General features: G+C 41.7%; 1 protein-coding gene across 1 annotated transcript in view; it reads left to right on the plus strand.

Moving 5' to 3' along the window:
* The window catches only part of LOC126188481 (zinc finger protein 608), a 285,013-nt gene that overhangs the window by 251,285 nt on the left and 9,200 nt on the right, over positions 1–24,528 (plus strand). Inside the window, exon 4 of the mRNA XM_049930085.1 lies at positions 18,240–18,363. Coding sequence (XP_049786042.1) covers positions 18,240–18,363 — 124 coding nt within the window. The remainder of the gene's footprint in view (positions 1–18,239; positions 18,364–24,528) is intronic.

A 24,528-nucleotide genomic window follows, 5' to 3' on the forward strand; every position in this document is an offset into this window, starting at 1 on the left:
TGTTGCTGTATTGAAGGCCGGTATTGCACCACGTTGTGATAGTTGTAGGCATTACTAGCCGGCCCAAAGAGAAGACATTATCGTCGCTGTGCACTTCATTCATTCATTGGTATACCAGACTGAGAGTGAGTAATTAAAGAGGAATGGTCCAAGTGTAAATCGAGATCCCAAAATGCTTTGCAAAAATATGTTCAAATGTGTGTGAAATCTTATGGGACTTAACTGCTAAGGTCATCAGTCCCTAAGCTTACAGACTACTTAACCTAAAGTATCCTAAGGACAAACACACACACCCATACCCGAGGGAACACTCGAACCTCCGCCGCGACCAGCCGCACAGTCCACGACTGCAGCGCCCGAGACCGCTCGGCTAATCCCGGGCGGCCAAGATGGTTTGCGTGGCGAAAGAATTCTCGCTTTTCAAACGTCCACCGTTAATGACGCAGCTCTGACGAAAGGTGAGCAGTGACGTCTGGAGTAGTATACTTGTGCTTAAAGATCTTACTGCGAAGTCTTCCGTTGTTAGTTATTAATGTCTACTGTTCGTGCGGTCGCATGTCTTCGTATGTAACCATGCAGTTGGCTTTGTGGTTTGTCAGGAAGGACACTTGTAAAAGTTAATGCTGTTACCTCTCTTGTAATGAGGAGATAATGTGCCGTAAGTCATTTATTCTTCTGGAATCCTCACATTTAGATTTGAGCGGTATGGTAGAGAACTGCAGTAGGAAATTCGTTGTGTTTGTTGGAAAATTATGCAACGAAGCGGGGGTTACTAAAGTAAACTAGAAATGAGTCTATCACAGAGGACCACAGCGCCTTCCCGCTGTCGAGTTCATCACTCGTTGAACTCCATACATAGTCAACGAGAAAGGTATATCTCGTCGAGACAGGAGTCCTTCGCATTTCTCATGACAGCTACACAAGAAGGTGTAATAACTCAGTTTAATAACTGCCTTACAATGTCATTCCCCGATCTATCATTTGTTACACACAGTCCACCTAATCGCAGCGAAATTCTCCGTGGTGACGAAATTGGTAACTTAACGTGGCGTACCATCATGATGCTGCAAGCACGTATTTATCCATTTCTTTACCTGATTATTCGAATTTGCCCATTAAATTTACACAGCGTCTTCTTTTAGCAACCTCAATTATAGATTGCTCACGCTCCAGAATACCCAAACTACTCGAACCCAAACGCACCAAAATTCTGATTGCGAGTCTCTTCGTCTTGAACTTTGGTTTGGACACTTCTGTTCTTGCAGTTCCATTGTCTTTGAACTGCGGCTCGGCTCGTAGTGATACAGCTCGACTTTTCCCTGGCGACAAATCTGAAATTGCCAACACTGGCCTGTTCACTTTCTCTGCATTCAGAGGAAGGCACCAGCGTGGCACTCTTCGCACAAACTATACAACAATCATCTTTCCACAGTCTTCTATAAAACATCACAGTGGCTATTAAGCTAGACATGCAATTCCCTCGATCTAATCCACATAACTACGTTGGTGAGTCGATCGAGACGATCTATGCGCGGTACGGCAGTAGTTTGACGAGTAACGTTTGGAACGTGGCATGCCGTGCGTATCCTTCTGACTCCAATACGAGCACCTGCGTAAACCCTCTTCTTCCGTACAAAATTTGCCAGATACTATTTAGATACACGACTCTGATGATGCCGCCATCTGTTCAAAGACAACAAAACTCAGCAAATTCTTGGTGGAAAAAGTCATCCTTCACTGTATTACAACCAACGGTCTCTTCGGACGTTGCAGGTATGGACACTTTCTTCGACCATTCAGGTTGTGTTGCCGATCCGCGACATCACCATTGTAAGCGTGAACACAGCCAAGGAAATACACTCGACAGCTTTAGCATAAGCGAGCACTGCAGTGACTAAATTGTGTGTATTGTTTCACATGTCGCTTATTGGTCATGACCGTTGGCGAGGCATTTGTTGTTGTAGCGCGTGACAGTCAAATGGTTCAAATGGCTCTGAGCACTATGGGACTCAACATCTTAGGTCATAAGTCCCCTAGAACTTAGAACTACTTAAACCTAACTAACCTAAGGACATCACACACACCCATGCCCGAGGCAGGATTCGAACCCGCGACCGTAGCAGTCCCGCGGCGCGTGACAGTCATTAAATTTTGATGTAGTTAAGTAGCGACGCGCAAAGGAAACTGATGGGACGCCATGGTGCCCACCGGAGAAGGGTAGTTGTAATTGTCCTTCCTTTCAACTTTCAAGTGATGCGAAATTAGCAAATGGCACTAGAATCTGAGACGACGATCACCTGTTACCAATACTTATCGAGCGAGCAGGGAAGGAAACTTCCGCATCCTGCGATGCCATACATATTTTTAGGCTCGGTATCAGTTTGAAGAAAGCCGGAACATGAAATAGATATTGACTTCTGTATGGAGTACTATTTGAAGTGGAACCTCGCAACTATGTCGCCATCTACCCCCTCCCCCTCTTGCCTATCTTCAGACCAGATCCTGGTTACGTACGCTGTTGCCTGGTACATTACGCCTTTGTGGACAGGAATGTACCTGGGACCCGTGCTGGAGGGACAAAGGAGAGCGGCAACTCATATAAATTACACCGTGTAAGCCGAAATGGTTGAGAGGTTTCACGACATAGTTCTGGGGACACATGCTATAATGCTTATTTATTATATGTCCCTCTTTTCTTCAAATTGATACGGAACTTACGCGTCTGTGTGGCAGCAACTTATATTAGAGAATCTGGGCTGAAGGGGCGCAAGAGGTGGAAGCAACTCCTACTATATGGAAATGGTTTGAGAATGTAATGTACTACCCTAACCTGACGTATATGAGGGAGCTGATTGGTAACTCAAACAATATCAGTTTAGGGGTTTGGAATTGTGTGTCTGACTGGAGAAATTTGTTTGGAAAGGATAACTCTGGTGTTTGCTTATTTAGATCCGATTTAATGAAGCAATGACGTGAGCCTGCATTCTTCGCCATCTTGAATACGGGTTTTAGATACTGTGCGGTCAGCTGCTCTAGGATAGTAAGAGGCACACCTTCTACTTATCAACTAGGCGCACTAAGTTCGTGCATATTAAGGTGTTACGTTTTGCGTTTACCTGATTTACGCTGTACGTGTTCCGTTTCCTCCATTTGTGTTCGCTTACAATACTTTGCTGTATCTCATCAGATGTTTATGGACAAGCAATTCACACCGACGAATACTTCTGTCGGCATATTCCGTAGCGTGCTTGCGGTAGTTTTTTTTATTTATAACCGCAGTTTCTCTTTTTACCGCATCAGGTAGCAGGTAAACAACGCGATGTTCGAAATCCAGCACTCGGGTCGTAAACAAACAAAAGAGGTGAGGTCACTGCTAAAATGTTTGTGATCCTGTTAGCTCTGAAGCGCCGGTGCATTAAATTCGTCGATGGCTGAAATACGAAAACTTTGCGGTGTTCCCTTTCCGTGAGTCAGCTTTAAATCCGTTAAGTGAATAGATTGCTCTTTTTTCAGGCAAGCAGAAACAGCATGTTTGAAGTTCGTGGAAGTAGCTCATTTCCCTGCACACTCGCCCATGCTTTGGCGAATTCGATTCCTAGTGTGTCTGTGTTGTTCACAACAGTCTCTCGAGTGTAACTGTACTTACACCTACATCTTTACCACCGTGAAGTGGATAGTAGAGTGTACGTCCCATTGTACAAGTTTCTAGGGCTTCTTCCACTTCCATTCACGTCTGGAGCGAGGGAAGAATAATTGTCTGAATGCCTCTCTGCGTACTGTACCAAGATCTGACTGAATATTTATGCAGCTTCTTTCAGACAGTGCTTTTTATATTTTATTATTTTTTTAAAATTTAAGATAACTGCTTGATCATGTCGTCCGTAAGGTCGTAACATACAACATAAAGAGAAAGGGTCCCGACATGTTTCTCTGGGGTACACTTGGAGTTACTTCTACATCTGTCGATGGCTTGCCATCCAGTATAACTTGCTGCGTCGTCCCGACCAAAAAAATTGACAATCTCTTCACAAATTTCGCTTCGTGCTGCATGTGATGGCACTGTTGATAATAAGGGTAATTGTGATATTGAGTCAAATGCTTTTCGGAAATCTGCAGCTGTCTGACTGCCCTGAACCAGAGCATTCAGTATGTCATGTGAGAGAAGTGTGTTAGGTTTCGCATGATCGATGTTTTTGGGAACCCATGCTGGTTGACATGGAAGAAGTCATTCTCTTCGGCATACCTTCTCTTCGGGATACCTTGTTATGTTTGAGCTCAAAGTTTGTTCTGAGATTCTACAACAAATCGATGTCAAGGCAATTGAGCATTAGTTTTGTGGATCACTTCTCTTACCCTTCTTGTGAACGGGTGTGGCCTGTGCTTTCTTCCAAATTCTGGCCAGGGCTTTTTGTTTGAAGGATTTTCGGTGGAGTATAGTAAGAAGAGGGGGCTAACTTGCCGCAAATCAGTGCAGAATCTGATAGGGATCCATCAGGTCCTGGAACTATGTTCAATTTTAACGATTTCAGCTGTTCGTTAACACCACTGAACTAACACTTATTTCACTCGTGTTTTCAGTGGTACAAGGATTAAATTGGGGCATTTCCCCTGGGTGTTTCTTTTTAAAGGAACATTTAAGCATTTCAGATTTTGGTTTACTACCCTTAGTTTCAGTTCTTCTTCCATTCGCGTGTGACAGGACAATAACTTTGGGGTCACGGAAAGGTCTTACAAGCGACCAGAATTTCTTTAGTTTTTATGAAAGATCATGTGACAATCTTCTGCTACGGTCGTCACTAAAGGCTTCATACACCGCTCTCTTGACAGCCAGACCTCTTTCATTCAGCTTCTCTGAATCTGTAGTACCGTTTTTCATTTTCTTTTTACATCTATTATGCAGTAGTGTGTGTTTCTTTAAAAGTTTCTTTACAGTGATTGTATACCATGGAGGGCCCCTCCTATTATGACCTGTTCTCCTGGGTTCATACCTATACAGTGCATGGTCAACTATTCTTTTAAACTTGAGCCATAGTTCTCATACATGCTCTGCCCTGTGCTGAAAGTTTCAAGCTCCTCATTGATATATGAGAGTATGGATTTTTTGTCTGGTTTACGGAACATATACATCTTTCTGCTTGTTTGAGTTGTCCTTTGTACGTTGGTAAACATTATTGCCACAACCGCAACATATTTCCAGCATGTGTGGGGTTCTGAACTATCTGTTCTAGGTAGTTTACAGAGAATGTACGAAATAATGTTTCATAAGATGATGAAAGTCTCGAGCAATTTACAATATGATTGGGGAACTTGTGTACAAGCGAGCCGAAATTTTCTCTACATTTTTCGATTACAACAGGAGATGAGTGTGGTGGGCGGTAAGAGGAGCCATTTACCATTTTTTGCCCACCCCTGATACTGACTCTTGCCCATTCAATCTCGCATACAGCTACAGTTTCTGTCTCCCTGGATTAGAATTTATTATGTTATGTGACAAATACACTACCTCCATTTCCCATTAGCCCATCCTCCCATTCTCCAAAAATCTCAATGCCATCAGGTTCAGGTCTCCAGCAATTTTCTGTAACTGGGTACTATGTGAGCGTCACTGCATTTTAGGAGTGCTTCAAACTCTGCCATTTTATTGCGGATGCTTCGACAGTTAACTGCCAGGAAGTTAATACTCTTGCCTGTATGGGACATGCTTTTGGATTTCACACTTAAACACTCCAACAGCTGCCGTTATCTGGGCTGGATGGAGAGTTACTTAATCTAAAAATCCCATGTAGGCACCTCACACACAGTCAACTACCCGCGTAGCAGTAGTAACCGGTTTGGTGTCTGTCTGAGTACGAATTTACGATGAAAGCACGAACAGTCAGTTCCTCTGAATGTGAAGCCTAGTAAAAAATTTCCAAACTCAGCCGAAAGAAGTCCTTCTGACATTTATCGTTCTAAGGCGTTCCAGAGGTACCATATTTTACGGACTTTTAAGATGCGTCTTAATTTTTAAGCATTTTTTTTAAAATAACGTTTTTATTGTTAGATTGCAATTCCAGAAACAAAAAATTCTTAGTTTATAAAACCAAACTGGCCTTAAAAATCCCTGAAAATCGTCATCTGCACTTTCTTCTTCTTCTTCTTCTTCTTCCTCTCTGTCGTCGTCCCCTCAACTCTTATGTTCGTCGCATCGGTGCACTGCTGCTGCCAGTTAAGTTAAATGTTGCCAGATAGAGAGAGGTTTCCCGCGGCATCGAATATAAGACCATTTTTAAAGCTGTCGGGAATTTTAAATCAAACACTGGGCATTTTTATATTAATTTCGAGTGTAAGATGCACCTGAATTTTGGAGGCAATATTTCGAAGAACAAAGTTCGTCTTATAATCCATAAAATACGGTAACACTTAAACACGACGAATGCTGAGAACGTCGAGAACCACTTCTTAAGTCCACACTAGCCGCATATCAGTAGAGAAGATTTCACCCATGTCGACATTGTTGGTTGATCAGGGGAGGGGACCAAACAGTGAGGTCATCGGTTCCAATGTCGACATGGAGTCAATGGAGTAAGCAGTTACAGCAGTTGGCCCCACCGCCTCACTCACCCCCCCCCCTCCCACCCCAAAAACACGCACACGCACACACGCACGCACACACACACACACACACACACACACACACACACACAGAGAGAGAGAGAGAGAGAGAGAGAGAGAGAGAGAGAGAGAGGGGGAGGGAGGGAGGGAGGGAATCCCCTGAACCCACCAGTTTCAAAAGAGAATGATAACGATCTCTCTGCTAATGAATTGAATTTCACAGTGGCTTCTAGACTAATGAGAAACATATAAAACAGCAGAATAAAGATCAAAATAGAAGATTAGGAGGTATTGCCCTTAATGTCGATGTGCTTCCTCAAAACTGACTTTGTTTCCTGAATCCAATCTCGTCTGACTATCTGCTCTACCTAGTTAGACCCATTCTTAGGTTTCCCAACATGTCAGATTAAAGGAAGACATCGAAGCAGTTCATAACCTGGTTGCTAGATTTGTTACCGGTAGGTTGAATCAACATGCGGGTATTATGGAAGTGCTTCGTGAACTCAAATGGGAATCCCTGGAGGAAGGACGACGTTCTTTTCGCTAAACACTATTGAGAAAATGTGCGGACGACAGGAGAACGATTCTACTGCCACCAGTGCACAGTTCGCTAAAGGACGACGCAGACGAAAGAAATTATGGCTTATGTTGCGGCATACTGATAGTCGTTTCCCTCTCGCTCCATTTACGAGTGGAACAGGAAAGGAAATGATTAGTTGCGGTAAAAGGTATCTTCTACCATCCACACTACAGTGAATGTCTTGCAGTGCATCGCTACTGCTGTTTTCTTTCAGCAGTTAGTGTAGTAGCTAGTTCTCTTAACGCAGAGATTCCTTTGTCACGTGTGTCCGCCCTTCGCGCGTATCTTGCCAGGTTGCCAGCGTTTCGTGTTACTGTGCCCTCATCAGTTGCTGAGTGGAGAAATCACAACTGTTGCCAAAACACTACTTCAGTTAAAAGAAAGAAAAAAAAGTCACGCATGTTTCACTGTCTGTTTTTCTTTGTCATCTTCATTACCAGCCTTCAAGCCTTGGCTACTTACCAGAGTCACTACTCAGTAACATGTGCTGTGAGGCAACTTATTAATGGTCTCTGTAGCGGCAACCTATACTCCAGTATTGATCGGACTGCATTTCTATCCTCTCGAGACTAATTCATATGATTTCGTTCCGTCTTCTACTAGATTCATAATATGCATTAGTAACACCTCTATTCAAATACTTTCGAACTCTTCTTCATTTCAGTGTCAACGTCACAATGTAAAAGAGTTCGTATAATGCGCATAATAGCTCATTTTTAATAGCAGTTTGTCATTGAATGATTCCCAGTTCTGTCATTGCCAGTTGGTATTTTTATGGAGTTTCACCCTGCTAAACCAACTTACGTCCTGATTATAAATTATAATGTATGAAGTTTTGCAACCAGCAAAAATGGCGACGACGATTGATTCGACTATGAGTAACAATTTTACTATGTTAGACGAGCTCGTGTCAGTACGCAATTTGCACGATATTAGAAAACAAATACGTCTTGATGTGTAGTGGAAAGAATGTGTCTGCTCTAAATACAAACGCTTCGTCTTTCCATATTGCAATGGTGCTGGGAAAGATAGATTTCTTATTCATACGTGGTCAGTGTAACACTGGGACAGAAAAAAACAGTCTTTTCCTACCTTATTCAAAATAAAAATAAATCCATCTACATTTATCTTCTTTCTCCTCTTCGTTTGGATGTTTAGTTGCATGCCTGCTGATGTTATACCATATGGTGAAGTAGTCGCATAATCTCTGATATCCCCAAAGATCTTCCAGACTATAATATTGCTGCACTCAAATACATCGCAACCTCAGTAATCTGCAGTTGATTCAGGAAGAATTATTGCTACAGTCATCCAGGTACTTCCTCGTAAAACAGTGTTCACAAGTACTGGAAAATAAAGATAACGTTCCCAAAAAATACTTGGGCCTCCATAACCTGCTGATTAGTAAAGTCAACCTGTCGTTCAGTTTTCACAAATGTTCTGAATAGTTTTTGGAGGAAATACTTGGATGACTGTAACAGTAGTTTGTAATTCACATGCGGTTTATGGAGGTCTAGACAGATTTGAGAACAGAAATACTATAGCATTGACGCCGTTTGGGTTATCAGAGACTACATGACTATTTCAGAAACTATATGAAATAATGCCAGTAGGCAAGCCACTGATCAACATAACAAGGTGGAGAAATAAGATCGAGAACATATTTTTATTTACAGTTAAGTTGGAAGTGATGATTGAAAAGTAGCTTCAGCCATGCCCTAATGTAACTACAATCCATTAGCTGTCAAATTTCATCATACTGGTTTAAATCCTAAGTAAATTTTGGGTACTTGGTTCTGCCTATTATGCAAACTGTTGTTCGGAAGATTCCGTAGGACCCTCTTTACATTATTGTACGCCGGCGGGAGCTTGTCATCTGCAAGGAGGGTGCTACAGAACTATGCAGTACATACAAAAAGAACTGAATTAAAATACCCATTGATGATGATCAAAAAAGCTGAACCATGTTTGGGCATTTACAAACAAAACTTGTTCGCATAATAGGCGGGCCAGAATTCACATAATTTAGTTTGGAAACAAAGCTATTGTTAGAGCTTTAAAACCAGACGGTGATTTAGGTATCCAAATTATTTCAAGGTGACATGTATGTCGGCATGGCCACTTTCTGCAGCAGCATTTGTAATGAACTGTTACTGGTTTTTCCGTTTTAAACTTACTGTGGTTAAAGACTATGTTTCGCTTTTATTTAGAAAGCGTCTCCTCTGGTCATGTAGGAAACATGAGTAGATGATATGTCAGTACTTCGGTTTTTATTTATTAAGAACAGTATTTCCTTATAAAGTTAACATACAATTTACTTGCGGTGTTTCTGCCTCCTGTTTACATATTTTTCAAACCACTGTGTTTTCCTTCGTTGTTAGCGCAGGCTGAGGTCAAAATAAACTTGACTTCTCCTTATTCTTGGCAATTTTCGCTTTTTTAACCAATTTTTCTTACGCTGCGTTGGCGTGAACTTCAGTTCTTAAGTTTTACAAAGTGAGGGAAGTCAAAATAATGCAAATACAACGATACAGCGTAAGAAAAGGTGGTTTCAGAAGAAAGAGAAAATTCCCAAGAGTGAATGAGAAGCCAAGTTTTCTTTTGACCTCAGCCTCCGCTAACAACGAAGGAAAAAGCAGTGGTTTGCAAAATACGTAAACAGGAGGCAGAAACACCGCAAACAATTTGTATGCCAACTTTATAAAAATGGTTCAAAATGGCTCTGAGCACTATGGGACTCAACAGAACCGCTCAACAGAACCGCTAGGCCACCGCGGCCGGCTTTATAAGAAAATACGGTTTTTAATCAATAAAGACCAAGATGTAGATACGTACTATTTATTAGCATTACCAGAGGAGATGCTTTGTAAAGAAGAACGAATTGCGTCTTAAATTGCAATAAACTTAAGACGAAAAAAATTGAATATCTACAGCTGTATGAAATCACGCGCTTATGGCATTATTTTCCACTGCCCCCCAAAGTGGTTTGTTTACCCTATAAGTGTACAACAGGATTACTCTGACCCTGGAGTTTTTTGATTGTTACCGTGCATGCGCCACTGCACATACACAGCCAGCTGCCTGCAGTGTAAACTCAGCATTGACAGAGACCTAGTAGAAGAGGAACGTTATTAGTTTTAGGACATTGTTGTTAAATTAATTTGACCGAATGATTTTGGAAGGGTCACTGTGTAAGTGTTCTAACACTGAGTGTGAAATACATTTACGTGAAAATGTCACGTAGAACTGGCATTTTACTAAAGTAGATGCTATACGGGAAGCACTGTTAAAGCAACTCAGTCGTGAAAGTGACGTAAGTGATTTCCCTGATAAAACTGATTCTGAAGCCGATGCTCCTGCAGCAGTCATGGACGATTACGAAACTCATAAGCTGTCGAATCTTCAGACAATGAAGAAGAAAATACAGTCGTCCACGGCAAGATTGGCCAGTCTCGAAACTAACTGCCCCTAATAGAAGAGGCTGCTCAGTTGTCGATAAGTGCCGACATGTGTGTGGAAAAAACAAATCAGTGGGTTTACGAATAATTGAGAACATCTCTGAATATTTGTGTAATATGTGCATTTCATTAAATGAATAGGATATTCGTCAAATTAAACTTCAAACACAGTCTTTAGGTGTGGATCAATGTTATGTTTCTTCATTGGAAAGTTTCCGTGACAGTTTTTACTTAGACTAGAATTTTGGCTGCGTTAATATTAATATGGATTGAAAAAGTACATGACAGCTGAAATAAAACCCGTTTGTATTATGATAGTCTCAGTTTCATTGTAAAATATTCCATATCGGGACAATTTCTCCAGCAAATAATTGGTCACTGTGACACTGGTGTGCAATTCGTGCGACAGTTTGAGAGGTGTGCACTACTACCTCGACCAACTGAAGCTTCCGTGTCGAGCGCGCCGCATTTTGACGTGGCGCTGTGGCGGGCATGTACACCCCTGGGGCGGCGCGGCGGCCGCGGACAGCCCTGCGGGTGGCGCGCTGCGCGCAGCGGCATTCCAGGCGGAAGCCCTCCCCCGGCCCCCTCGCCCCTCGCCGCGTCCCGTGCCCGGCCGTCGCTGGCAGGCGTGCCTTTGTCCCGGCCCCTCGCGCCGCGCCGCACCGCGCAGCGCAGCTATCGACTGCCAGGCGGCCGGAGCGCGCTCGCGCAGCACTGCACGGCACGGCTCAGCACGCACCACCTGCCTGCCCCGTCCGCGCTGAGCTCGCACCGAGACCGCGCGTACCGCCTCCTGGCACGCCTCGTGTGGAATGCGTCGCCGTTGCCGAGAGATACCAGTACTCGTTTGGGTTTCAGACGCTCAGTACAAACTCCAAAGTAGCGGTGATTTAAGTTGCACCAGCATCCCTGCCTCTTACTCACACTGTAACATTTACGAAGGGCGGAGCTAAAGTTGCTTGTAGAATACAGGCAACGAACTTGCTGCCGCTGGCAAGCTTCCATGTGGGAAGGCAAAGTTGCCAGTGGTGATTAAGTAAGCGTCTTCATTCTCGTAGAGTCCTTGCATTAAATAAAAATAATAAAAAAAATCAAGGTCTGATATGAATTCTATAAGAAACATCCACTAGCCGCGATTATGTGTGTGTGTGTGTGTGTGTGTGTGTGTGTGTGTGTGTGTGTGTGTGTGTTCATCTGCTGTATTTGAGGCCGTAACAGATACGACGTCAGATGATGACTTTTGCGGTGCATTATATGGTAACTAACGTGGAAACAGTTGTTAGAAACACACACACATTTATCCAGAATCATTGTTGCCGTTAAGTTCCAATTGAAAGAGAACGACGTCAAAACTTGCCTGACTTTAAAATATTGCCTCCTTTGCTCTGTTGTTGTTGTTGTTGTTGTTGTTGTGGTCTTCAGTCCTGAGACTGGTTTGATGCAGCTCTCCATGCTACTCTATCCTGTGCAAGCTTCTTCATCTCCCAGTACCTACTGCAGCCTACATCCTTCTGAATCAGCGTAGTGTAGTCATCTCTTGGTCTCCCTCTACGATTTTTACCCTCCACGCTGCCCTCCAGTACTAAATTGGTGATCCCTTGATGTCTCAGAACATGTCCTACCCATCGATCCCTTCTTCTAGTCAAGTTGTGCCACAAACTCCTCTTCTCCCCAGTTCTATTCAATACCTCCTCATTAGTTAGAATGGAAAGAGGGAAGCAAACAAGTATAAAACGTTCAACATAAAGAATTCTCAAATCCAACTTCGATATTTCGCGATCTGTAGCGCGTCCTGTTCGTCATGCAAACTGTGTCAAAGTTTGCTTCTATAATGGGTAACTGCACGTGATGTACCTGAATAACTGAAGCAAGATTCTAATTTTACGAAATTCCTGTGGGTATTTTCATGCACAGGCAATCATATAAGATTTACACTTAAAACCAATGTCACTGTGTGCAACAACGCTTACAACGGGTAAATACGCGGGCAAGACTTCTTTTTCTCGGCCAGCTTCGGTGAAAAAACTGAGGAATTTGTTGTGGGATATCGTGGAATATTCCCGCTGCAGCCCCTTTATGAAGTTCGATGGGTGGCGCCGCTATACGAAGCCTTCAGGATGGCGTCTGTAATGGAGGTGCTTTCCGAGCAGAAAGCTGTCATAATTTCATTTGGATGATGATGTTTGGTTTGTAGGGCGCTCAACTGCGCCGTCATCAGCGCCCGTACAAAGTCCCAATTTTGACCCAGTCCAATTGTTTTCACAGTCCAATCTACCCTCTGTCACGAATGATGTTGTTGATGATGATGATGATGAACACAAACACCCAGTCCCCGGGCAGAGTAAATCCACAGCCCGGTCGGGGATCGAACCCCGGGCCCCATTATCCAGAGACATTTATTTCATTTGAAGAGAAAGAAAACCATCGTAGATACTGATAAACGCTTGCACATGGCTACGGAGACTTTGGCAATGAACAGAAGCACGGTGAGCCCTTGCGCGAAGCGTCTGTCATCACAAGGTCGACGACGCCTGCCTGATTTCCCTCGTGCTGGTCGGCAAGCACACAGTTACGCCTCCTGCAATGTTGGAACTTGCGGACACACTCATTCGAGATAATCGACGGATGACAAACACCTCGCTGCACAACTGCACGTCTGTTGGTTATGCTGACGCACTCGCCCACCAGCTGGGGTACACCAACGTGTGTACCCGCTGTGTTCTTCGCAGTCTAACGGAAGACTGGCTTATGTTTGGCTCAATGAAGGATGCACTGCGCGGGAAGCAGTACCTAAATGATAGGGAGGTTATTGATGCAGCAAGACGTTCGCTCCGGTGTCGACCAGTAGAGTTGGGAACATGTCGTTACGCATGCTCTCCCGTAATGCTGTAGTCAGAAGAGTGGGGAATGAAATGGCGTACTCGAATTCTGAATAAAACCAACCTGCTTTCAGAAGGAAGTATTTCATTTCTTATTGAACACCTCTCGTATGTTATTCAGATTGGAACAGATCAGCACAAGCCGAACTCGAATCCTTGCTCTCAACACACAGAAATACCAGTCCGAGGAAAGGCGGAACGTGTAACAGATACGGACAAATAGCGTACGTATACCGAACGATTTGGTCCACGCCTAGTAAAGTGGTGCGTCGCTTTAAAACCATCCTCCAGGTTAAGAGGAGCGTTACTTTTATGTGTTAACCAGCAATGTAGATGCTAAATTTCTGCCTGCTTTTAACTACATACAATATTGAAATGGGTCAACTTTCCCCAACAAAATGAATCTTCTTGAACAGATAATAGAGACCCAATAAGTCAAGCGAGAAGGAATTGCGACCCTCGTGCGCCAGTAATCCAGCGCCTCCGCTTTGTCGCTGACTACGTTTCTGTGGTGGTGTTATCCAGGACGAGGTCGACTCAGACTCGTGAGGTCAGATAAGCCGCTTGGCGCGGTTAAACTGAAAAGGAAGACCCTTCAATAGCATAAAATAGAAAGGGTTGCACTAGGTTCGTAGCCACACGACATTAATTTCATTTATTAAACGACTATCGAGATGTAGGAAAATGGTTTAGCGAAATCACACTATTGTGCGAGAAAATTCGTGAGAAGGCACTGTGGATTGGTCAGAATGGGGTCCGTAGGCATGTGGCGGCGTGCGCTCGACTCTGCTATCGATCGCTGTTCCGGACGCAGCTCCTGCCGTCTCCTCTTTTCGCTACGCGGTTGAACTGGGAAAATAATAAAAAAGGGTGATTGTAATGTGGGGCTACGGCATCCACTAGATCAAGTCCCCCGGGGCGAGTTAGTAGCTAAATGCGTACGGACCACATTTTCCAGGTATCCTGTCGAAAACACTATACCCGATTAAATCTTGCCGGGGTACGTCAAAACCCGATTACACAGAAACGTGTAATATTTCATTCAATATAGTCTGCTCATTGAGCAAGTGTGTGTGAAGCAGTCTTGTAAACTTAGTTGATATTAAAAATTTAATTTTTAGTCCGAAGAGAGCTAAGTTGAGAGACCTGCTTTCAGTAGCGAGGCAGAAGTCGATCGAAACAATATGTTGTTCTTACTGTACGTTTTGCAATTCGCGAAGCATTTTTACAAATTGATTCGTCGTCAGAAAGAACTGATGGAGTGCAAGTGCAGAAATAGCAACAGCAGTTTAAATTGGAACCCGAGTTTAAAACTGAGTGTTGCATGGTTCAATCATGGCAAAAAAGGTAGGAATGTTGAAGGTAAACTACTTACTTACGTGGCAGTTTCGTCGTAATCTCGGCGGATCAAAAGGGAATACTCAGGATGTCGAAAAAGGGAGGAAAAATATCAATAAGGGAAAATACTGTGACTTGATGCAATTCAGACTAGTTTACATTATGTTATCCTTGTAACAGTTTAAGGATTGAAAATAAACAAGTCAGTGTAGGTTATATAAGGTATAAAAAAAATAAAAAACGACAAACCTTAGAGGCAGGTTCCTCGCACAGAAATAAGCAAAAAAGTCTAATAAACATGGGCCCTGATATACACACCTGAAGAAGTGTGAGCTTTAATCAAAATCCATTCAGGAATCAGATGTAAAAAGTAAAACGAATGGTACAGTGTAGATCGCGAAACATTCTTATACAATATTTTCACTCCACGAATGGCCATGTAATATCACGGGTCACGAAGAGGTGTAAGCACTTCTTCATCTTCGATACTGTGGAACAGATCTCTTCTATTGCAAGGTTTTCGCTTTAAATATTTTGGGAGGAGGAAGTATTGATCAAATCAAGAAAGAGGTGTCTAATAATCCTGAGATCTGAAACGCATACTGCAAGAGCTGTGAGCACTTATAATAATAATAATAATAATAATAATAATAATAATAATAATAATCCTGATTTCATTTACTTTCTGTGTCAGCTTAATTAAAAAAAAATGACGGCCGACCGTGGTGGCCGAGCGGTTCTAGGCGCTTCAGTCCGGAACCGCGCGACTGCTACGGTCGCAGGTTCGAATCCTGCCTCGGGTATGGATGTGTGTGATGTCCTTAGGTTAGTTAGGTTTAATAGTTCTAAGTTCTAGGGGACTGATGCCCTCAGATGTTAAGTCCCATAGTGCTCAGAGCCATTTAAAAAAATGAACATTGTTCAACAGAAAATCTGGCAGCCCTTATTCAGAAAAACTTACATGACTGAGCAGTTAACAAAAATAATTTGGCGTGCTCTTACTAGTTAAATGGAAAGCATGGCCTCAAATTACGTGCCCCACCAGCCACCATGCAGTCAGTGAACAGGGCGCAGTGGTTGGGGATACTTGCCAATATTGTGTGCCAATATAGCTTCCTTTGGCTGGAGGCCCGTTGCAACTGTCTCCGAGCAAATCATTATTGTGTTCCTGTTTTTTTTTTTTTCCCTAACCTTGTCATATATAAGCCATACATCACAATTTATTGCTTTATTCTCCCACGTTGTCCATATTGTTGTGAAAACGCACTTTATAGCACTCAGTGGTTGTCAATCAACTAGACCACGTCCGAATCCACACTCGCCTACTTACACTTTCCTCACACTAAACCACTCAGCACTTGACTAAATTATTGGCATGCATCTACATCTATACTCTGCAGACAACTGCAAAGTGCTTGGCCTCTGTGCATGCTGTAATTAATCTAGTCTTGGCTTCACAATCCCACCGAGTGAAGTGGCGCATTGGTGTTAGCTCACTGGGCTCACATTCGGGATGATGATGGTTCAAATCCATGTCCGGCAGTTTACCATGATTTCCCTAAATTGATTCAGGCAAATACCGGGATGGTTCCTTTGAAAGGGCACAGCTGGTTTCCTTCCCCGTTCTTCCCTAATCCAAGCTTGTGCTCTGTCTCTAATAATGTCATTGTTGATGGGACATGAAACACTAATCCCCTCTTCACGATCCCTACGGAAACAGCACATAGGGTATTCTAGTATATTTCTATCATCATGATTAAAAACGTTGTTTGAAGCATTGTAAATAGGCTTGCTCGGAGCCTGCCAGTTCAGTGTATTCGCCATCTCTGTGACGCTCTCCCACTTGTCAAACAAGCCTGTTATCATATGTTCAATATCGCCCGTTGATACAGAAGTCACACACATGAGCAATATTCTTGGATGTGAGGCACCAGTGATTAGTATGACTGGCTGCATTTCCTAAGTATTCTACCGATAAATCGAAATGTACCACCTGCTTTATCCATGGCAAATTGTGTGTGATTGTTCCATTTCATATCCCTAGAAAGTGTTACAGCCTGGGTATTTGAGTTGGCCAGTTTCAGCTGTCACTCATTGATATTATGGTTATAGGAAAGTATGTTTTTCGTTTTGTGAAGTACACAGTTTTACATATCTGAATGTTTAAAGCAAGGTGCCAATCTTTGCACCACTTTGAAATTCTGGGAAGATCTGTCTGAATATTTATGCAACTTCTTCCAGGCAGTTCTTCATTAAAGATAGTGACATCATCCGTGAAAAGCCCAATGTTACTATTAATATCGTCAACTATGTCATTAACATATAACATGAACAGCAAGGCCCCAACACACTCCTCTGGGGGACACCTGAAGGTCCAAACTAACTCCTCCCTTAAAAAAAAAAAAAGGGGGGGGGGGCGTCAATTCAGTCACAAATTTCGCTTCATACCACATTTGATGGTAATGTTGTAATAAGCATACATGTGATACTGAGGCAAATGCTTTTTGCAAATTAAGAAATGCTGCAGCTACCTGACTGCCATGATCCCGCACTTTCAGTATGTCATGTGAGAAGAGTGCGAGCTGGGTGACGCGAACCAGCCCTAAAGGTATGACCAGGAAAGAAGAATGCCAGAGTTGTGTGGTCTGGGTCAAAAGAAAAAAGGCCGATGTGATCTCACTTCCATTTTTTTTTTGTCACGCCTAAAAAATATTTATCTGCCACTCCCCCCTCCCCCCCCCCCCCGCCCCTCCCCCTGCCACACACTCACACTTCTTTTATTAATCATATTTGTCAATCAAATAAACTACTATTAGGCTTTTAAGTGTTGCTAATGAACTGCTTTTGTTCTCCACTTCCACAGTGGGTAAGACCTTAAAACTTAAACCATGGTTCCAACATAGCATGTTCGAAACATGTAGCTGATCCTCAAGAATTCAAGAATATGACAGATGACATACTTCACTGCTTCTTGATGTCACTTGATTATGGCCTCTAAAGCATAAACCTGACAGCTGTGATATACAAATAAATTTTAATCTTGGTAGAAGTATGCAGCACTGATGGAATGTGGTTTAACCTTTAACACATTTTTAAGTCTCACATTATGAACCAGTTCAAATGTAGCTTTCGCCAAGACAATGGCTCATATTTGTGATTTTTTCCAAAGTGTACCTAAAGTATGACAGATTCTTATACAAGTGTGTCTACAAATATCGTGTGGGAAGCAGGTATTGACTGCTAGTTTGGCACATAGTTAACTAACTCCTCAGCTGATGCTATTAGGCTTTGTATAGACTACTGTATTACAGTAAAATTTCAGAGGTTCAGTGAGTTGTATCACTGACCCCCTGTGAACACTTACTACTATTTTGTCTTTTGTTGCAGGACATGTTGGATGTGTGTGTCGGTACGAGTGTGGGCACCATCACAGAGCCAGATTGCCTGGGACCGTGTGAGCCGGGCACCAGTGTCACACTCGAAGGAATTGTGTGGCATGAGACAGAGGGTGGTAAGTTGTTATTTTTAAGTTTGAAGATAAAGAATGAAGATAACTGACTTAATGCATGTGATGTGGTCAGACGAGTCACAGTTGTGCTTCTTTTCAAGTTATAATAGATGTTGGAGCGCACTGACAGCTTGTATAACCCACACTGTGTGTAGGGTGTAGTTTTGGTTGTTAGTGATTCCGTGAAATTTCGGAGGATGTTTTTCATATTGTGACTTGGAACCACTCATTGAGCTTGTTGGAAAGTGAAGTTTATTTCAAATTCTCAGTGATATTGTGTGCTTTGTTTTGCACCTTCACGATGAGTTTATCTTCCAAGATTAGCTTCATTCGAAAGGGCTGTATAATACATCCCTAGTCTGTTGAAGGCTAAATTAACTGGTCTTAATACCATGGGAAATTTGTGGGAGTATTTTGAACAGTGAGTGAAATGTAGTAATCAACTTCCCTGCAGTTAGGGAGCTCTATGAAATATGAGCATCTGTGAAGGGCTTCAGCTTGAACTCGCGATGATACTTGTTGACTCTCTTCCTCACAGAGTAGAGGTTGTTATCGTGACTAGAGGCCGTGATACCAGTAATAGCTGGGAGTTAGTAATTTTTTGTTACATTCACTTTTTATATTCCCTTCTGTCATGAAAGTATCGTAATTTTTTTGTGATGCCAGTTTTTTAGGAATAACAAATCTTGTCATACTGCACAGACTTCCTTGTCCTTGTTATAAATCACCCAGTAACTGATGATGTTAAATTTGTTGCATAAAAAGTTTGTGTTTAATCTCATGTTGGTTTCTGGAAGTCCCTGAGCTTCATGAACAGCTGTGCTTCTTTCGTTTATTGCTGAAATCTGAAATTTCATTCTCTACTTTGTGCAGTTAGTGTCTATGAGTGTTTTGTATGTGAGTTAATCTATTTGAACAGCTCGCCTCTTTCTTCCAGTAGCATTTGTTGTACTGAAAATGAAAACAGTTAAGGATGAGGTTTTTCACTTATTGCTTAAAATACTGAGAACTTCACAAACATTCAAATTATAGCATTAATTACATCAGTATTTTATAACTTGCATCAGTTCCCTACGTGCACATCTTGTTAAGGCTTTGGAGTCTTGTCTTGGTTAAATAGCTGAAAACAGTTTTCTGTGATAATGTAAATGATATACACTACACATTTGTTATAGTTAAGTGGCTCTTTCCTCATTTATTAACTCTATAAATGATGTGATGGCCAGAGACAGTTTTACATCCATGTTTTGTACCTCACACTGCTATCTCCAAACATAAATGTAGTACCACCTTCTCAAAGAAGTGGCACAAAAATCAGTGAACATAATAAAGGCTTAACACAGTGGTAGGATAATGAGAAAGAGCAGTACACACAGTAATGTTTTCAATAAAGTCATATCAGTGAAAGAGTCAATTGATAAACCAATCACTATACAAATCTTTATGTTATTTGAGTCCAGACTCAGTATCTAATAGTTACACTTAGAAGTTACGTGGTTGCTAACACGTCCGGGAGTTGTCATAGGTGTTTCTCGGTTACTGGATCAACTGTATCTTGACTTTTTTGGGTGATGTCCAACTACATAAAGACTGGCATATGAACAAATTGTTATTTTAGAAACTTGTGAGGTTGGATTTTGCTACTCAAGATGGACTGTAAGTATTGATAAAAATTTTGTTTGTGAAATAGGTGGTGGCCTAGGAAATTAGAAAAGTTTATGAAACCATGTTATGCATCCAAATTGAGAATACCACATTTACAAATATAAGTACCATATTTAAAATTATGCAAAAAATCTTAATTAATGGCATAATTGTTTAATGAAGTATACCATCTTGTGCATAAAAATTAGGACGACAAAAGTATAATGGCACAAAGATTAGATCTTGAATGGAAAATGGAAATTCTTCTGAGCTTCACTATTAATTATCTTGTAAGTAAATCAGTTTCACAGAATTTTAACTACATTACTGAAAAATTGGAATGCAAGTCTTTATAATGAGTGGTGTCACTATGCTCAGAAATATGTATTAACTTACAAAATATTTGCTAACAAGGTTGTGCTGCAGCAAAAAGTTTAATTGTGCAGACCTTTTATTAGTAACACTTTCATGAAAAACACATTTAAAAGAATTAACATTAAAAATAAAAGCCTGATCAATGAATCTAAATGAAATTCATCCTAGATGACATTTTTGAAATAATGTGCCACATATAAACCAAGTAACTGTGTTATTTTAAGATAAAGATCATAAAAAGTTTGTTATCATCAAGAATTGAAGTAATAACAAATGGAATAATTCCAACTTGGGGTATCATAAGTTCACTCGTTATTGTTGGATGGTATTGCTATTTTCTTGATCCACAACATGACTTTTGTGTAATATGCACTGATAGAGATTTTGGGAGTACAATTGTGTCGGTAACATACTTAATAGATTAACATTGCAAGATCGCAGGTTAATGTAAGTGAGAGATGTGGAATGTCGATACATTAATAACTGGTGCAACTGCCAGAATGTTGAATGCAAGAATGCATTGTGTTGTTTAGGTGTCGGATATCAGTTTGTGGAATGGTGTTCCATGCCTGGTGCACTTTATGAGTCAGTACAGTGAAGGTTAGTGCTATTTGCTGATGACATTGGAGTTTTCGTCCAATGATGACCCGCAAGTGCTTGACTGGAGACAGATCTGGTGATCAGGCCAGGCCAAGGCAAAATGCAGACATCCTTTTGAGAATTTTAGGTGACAACAGCAGTATATGGATGAGCGTTATCCTATTGGAAAACACCCCTTGGGATGTTGTTCATGAATGGTAGCACAACAGGTTGAATCACTTGATTGATGTACTAATTTGCAGTCAGGGTGCATGGGATAATCACAAGTGTGCTCCTACTGTCACAACCCAGACCTTAACTCCAGGTGTAGATCTAGTACGCAGACAGGATAGTTGCAGGCCCTCAAGTGACCTCATCCAAACCTCCACCTCACTGGCACTGAGGCAGAACCAGCTTTTATCTGAAAACACAACAGACCTCAACCCTGCCCTCCAATGAGCTCTCACTCGATGCCACTGAAGTCGCAAATGGTGGTGGTTTAGTGTCAGTGGAACGCACGTTACAGGACGTCTGGCTCAGAGCTGTCCTCAAAGAAATTGATTTGTAACAGTTTGTTGTGTCACTGTGGTGCCAACTGCTGCTAAAATTACTGCTGGAGGTGCAGTATGATTAGAAAGAGCCATACACTGAACATTAAGGTCTTCCCTCACGGCAGATCCACCTGGCCTTACGAAGCCAACTCTATTTTTAACCGTACATTCTCGTAGCTCCACTGCCAGCGATCATGTGCAATGGATACATTCCTACCAAGTTTTTGTGCAACATTGCAGAAGGAACAGATAGCTTCTCATAGCCCTATTACATGACCTCGTTCAAAATCAGTGAGGTGTCTTTGTTGCCTTAAAGGAAATCTGGGCTAACATCAACTCACCACAACCAGTCTCAAAGTAATTAACACTCACAATTGTTACTGTGTGTACTTAAAGCAAACCTGATTTGCATCTTTTTAGTGGTTTTAGTAGCACCATTCTTATGCGACTGATGTGCAGTTTGGGTAGACACTATATTCCACATATAGAAACATTTCTGCCAACATTCTTTTATATTCACAACTCTTTCTTGGTTTTGAGATTTTTTTTTGTCTGTTGTGTATTAGTTGTAAGACAGTGTATACATAATACAGAATTTCAGGGAGATATTTTTCCTGTCAGTTGTATTATTAGTTATAAAATGGTTCAAATGGCTCTGAGCACTATGCGACTTAACTTCTGAGGTCATCAGCCGCCTAGAACTTAGAACTAATTAAACCTAACTAACCTAAGGACATCACAAACATCCATACCCGAGGCAGGATTCGAACCTGCGACTGTAGTGGTCGCTCGGCTCCAGACTGTAGCGCCTAGAACCGCACGGCCACTCCAGCCGGCTTATTAGTTGTAAGCCATTGTATACATAACATGGAATTTCATGGAACACATGGGTATGATATTTATTTTCGAACCTCTGAATTTCGTATGCTATGAAGGGAATGAAGCATAAGGGTGTTAGATTGATGTTGTTCATTGATTGATAAATTGAGAAGCAACATGATGTCACAAATACAAATGAGCTTTTTGGTCTCAATGTAAAACTCCTGTATATTAACATGTGTACATTGGCCAACTAACAGGAACTCATAACTCTCACATTGAGTGATGCTTACAAAGAGGAACACAGTGGTATCATACTGGATTGTACTCTCAGTTCATTACTGAAGCTGATTATATTTACTTCTGCGCGAAGGCTGGCCACTTCCAGTACTTTACACAGGAGTCAGCTACACAGCTCTATTGGAAAACCAGTTGTTTGTTTTTGTCAGTGGTAGCTGACCTCGTCCACACTCAGATACCACCTTCTACAAGCTACTGGTGGTTTCAGCTCCATACTTGTGTGCTGTGACCTCATAAATTAAAAATGTAGTTATGAGAGTTCTCACAAAGAACTTTATAATGTAACTGGAAAGACAAAATTTCTACTCACAAAGTAGTGCAAACACACACATAAAAGAAGATTATAATTACGCAAGCTTTCAGAGCCAGTGGCTCCTTCTGGCAGAAGGTTTGGAGGGGAAGGAAGAGGGGGAAAGGAAAAGGACTGGAGATGTCTAGGAAAGGAGGCAGATTGTGGAAAAATCACCCAGACCCCCAGGTCAGGGGGAGACTTTCCAGACGGAATGAGAAGGAAAGTCTTTCCTTCTCATCCTGTATGGTAAGTCTACCCTTTCGTTCTCATCCTGTCTGGTAAGTCTCCCCTGACCTGCGGTTCTGGGTGAGTTTTCTAAAATCTACCCATTTTCCTAGATCTCTCCAGTCCTTTTTGTAAACCCTGTATCTTCCCCTTCAACCCTTCTGCTTGAAGAAGGAGCCATTGGCTCCAAAGAGATTGCGTAATTATAATTTTCTTTTACGTGTGTGTTCTGCTGCCACTTGGTGAGTAGATTTTTTATCTATACAATTACATTATATTGTCAAAATTGATTTTCTTTGTTATCATAAAGAACTTTGTTATAAACACATTTACCCAGTGGTGTACTAGAGTGTATCACCAGAACTCATTGCTTTTCAAGAGAATCAAAATGCTGTTCAAAACGTTTGCTCAATCATTGCACCACATTAGTAATGCCTATAGCTATTCTGTGATTGTCTGCTTACTTTCATTTGTGACTTACTGAAAGCACAAATTGCTTCTTCAGTAGTTTGAAGAAATTTGAAACACTGTGTGCCATTTTGGAGCTGTGGAGATAGTGGTGCATTACTTTTGATTATAACATTACAAAAATTAACTTTTACCATCAAAAAATGTTTTGAGTGTTGTTTCATGGCAATACAATGAGAAATCTGTGTTGTTTCCTTTGAACTGTTTTCAGTAATTGCCCTTTTGGTGTATTTCAGCAACTAGCAGCATTCCTTGTCAGTTTCCTGGTGACAGTGTAAAGCGTAATCATGCCCATTACATTGATTAGGTCTGATATACTGCTGCTTTTATAGATTTGTGAGCAGAACAACATTAAGGATGTTTAAAATGCTGTCAGAACGAAAAAAATTAATGCATAATTACAAAAGAATTTACATGCTAATACTATTTCCAAAGAGACCATGTCAATTGTTTTTGAAGGATGCAGAAGAAATAAAAACTTATACATGTGTTTTTACATCTGGCAGATGAGCACAGTGTGCCAGATTTGGACTTGAACTGGAACCTTGCCATTAACGAGCAATGGTCTTACGAAGTGAGCTATGCAAGCATGACATGTGACCCGACCTCACAGGTTTATTTCTGGCAGTACCTCTCTCCTACTTTCCACACATTGGACTCACATGACAGTAGTCCAGACCAGTCTCTGGCCATCCAGATTTAGGTTTTCCATGATTCCCTTTAATTGCTTCAGGCAAATGCTGGTATGGTTTCTTTGAAAGAGGATGGCCAACTGCCTTCACCATCCTTCCCTAATCCGATGGGGATCAACCAACCCACTTTCCACACTTCAAAATGGCTATCTGCATTACTTGCTAAACCGACCCTCTTGGAAGGAATGATATTGTTCAGAAATGTCTTAGCCATTGCATACAT

Source organism: Schistocerca cancellata, chromosome 5 (genome assembly GCF_023864275.1).
Source record: "Schistocerca cancellata isolate TAMUIC-IGC-003103 chromosome 5, iqSchCanc2.1, whole genome shotgun sequence".
NCBI classification, from domain to species: domain Eukaryota; kingdom Metazoa; phylum Arthropoda; class Insecta; order Orthoptera; family Acrididae; genus Schistocerca; species Schistocerca cancellata.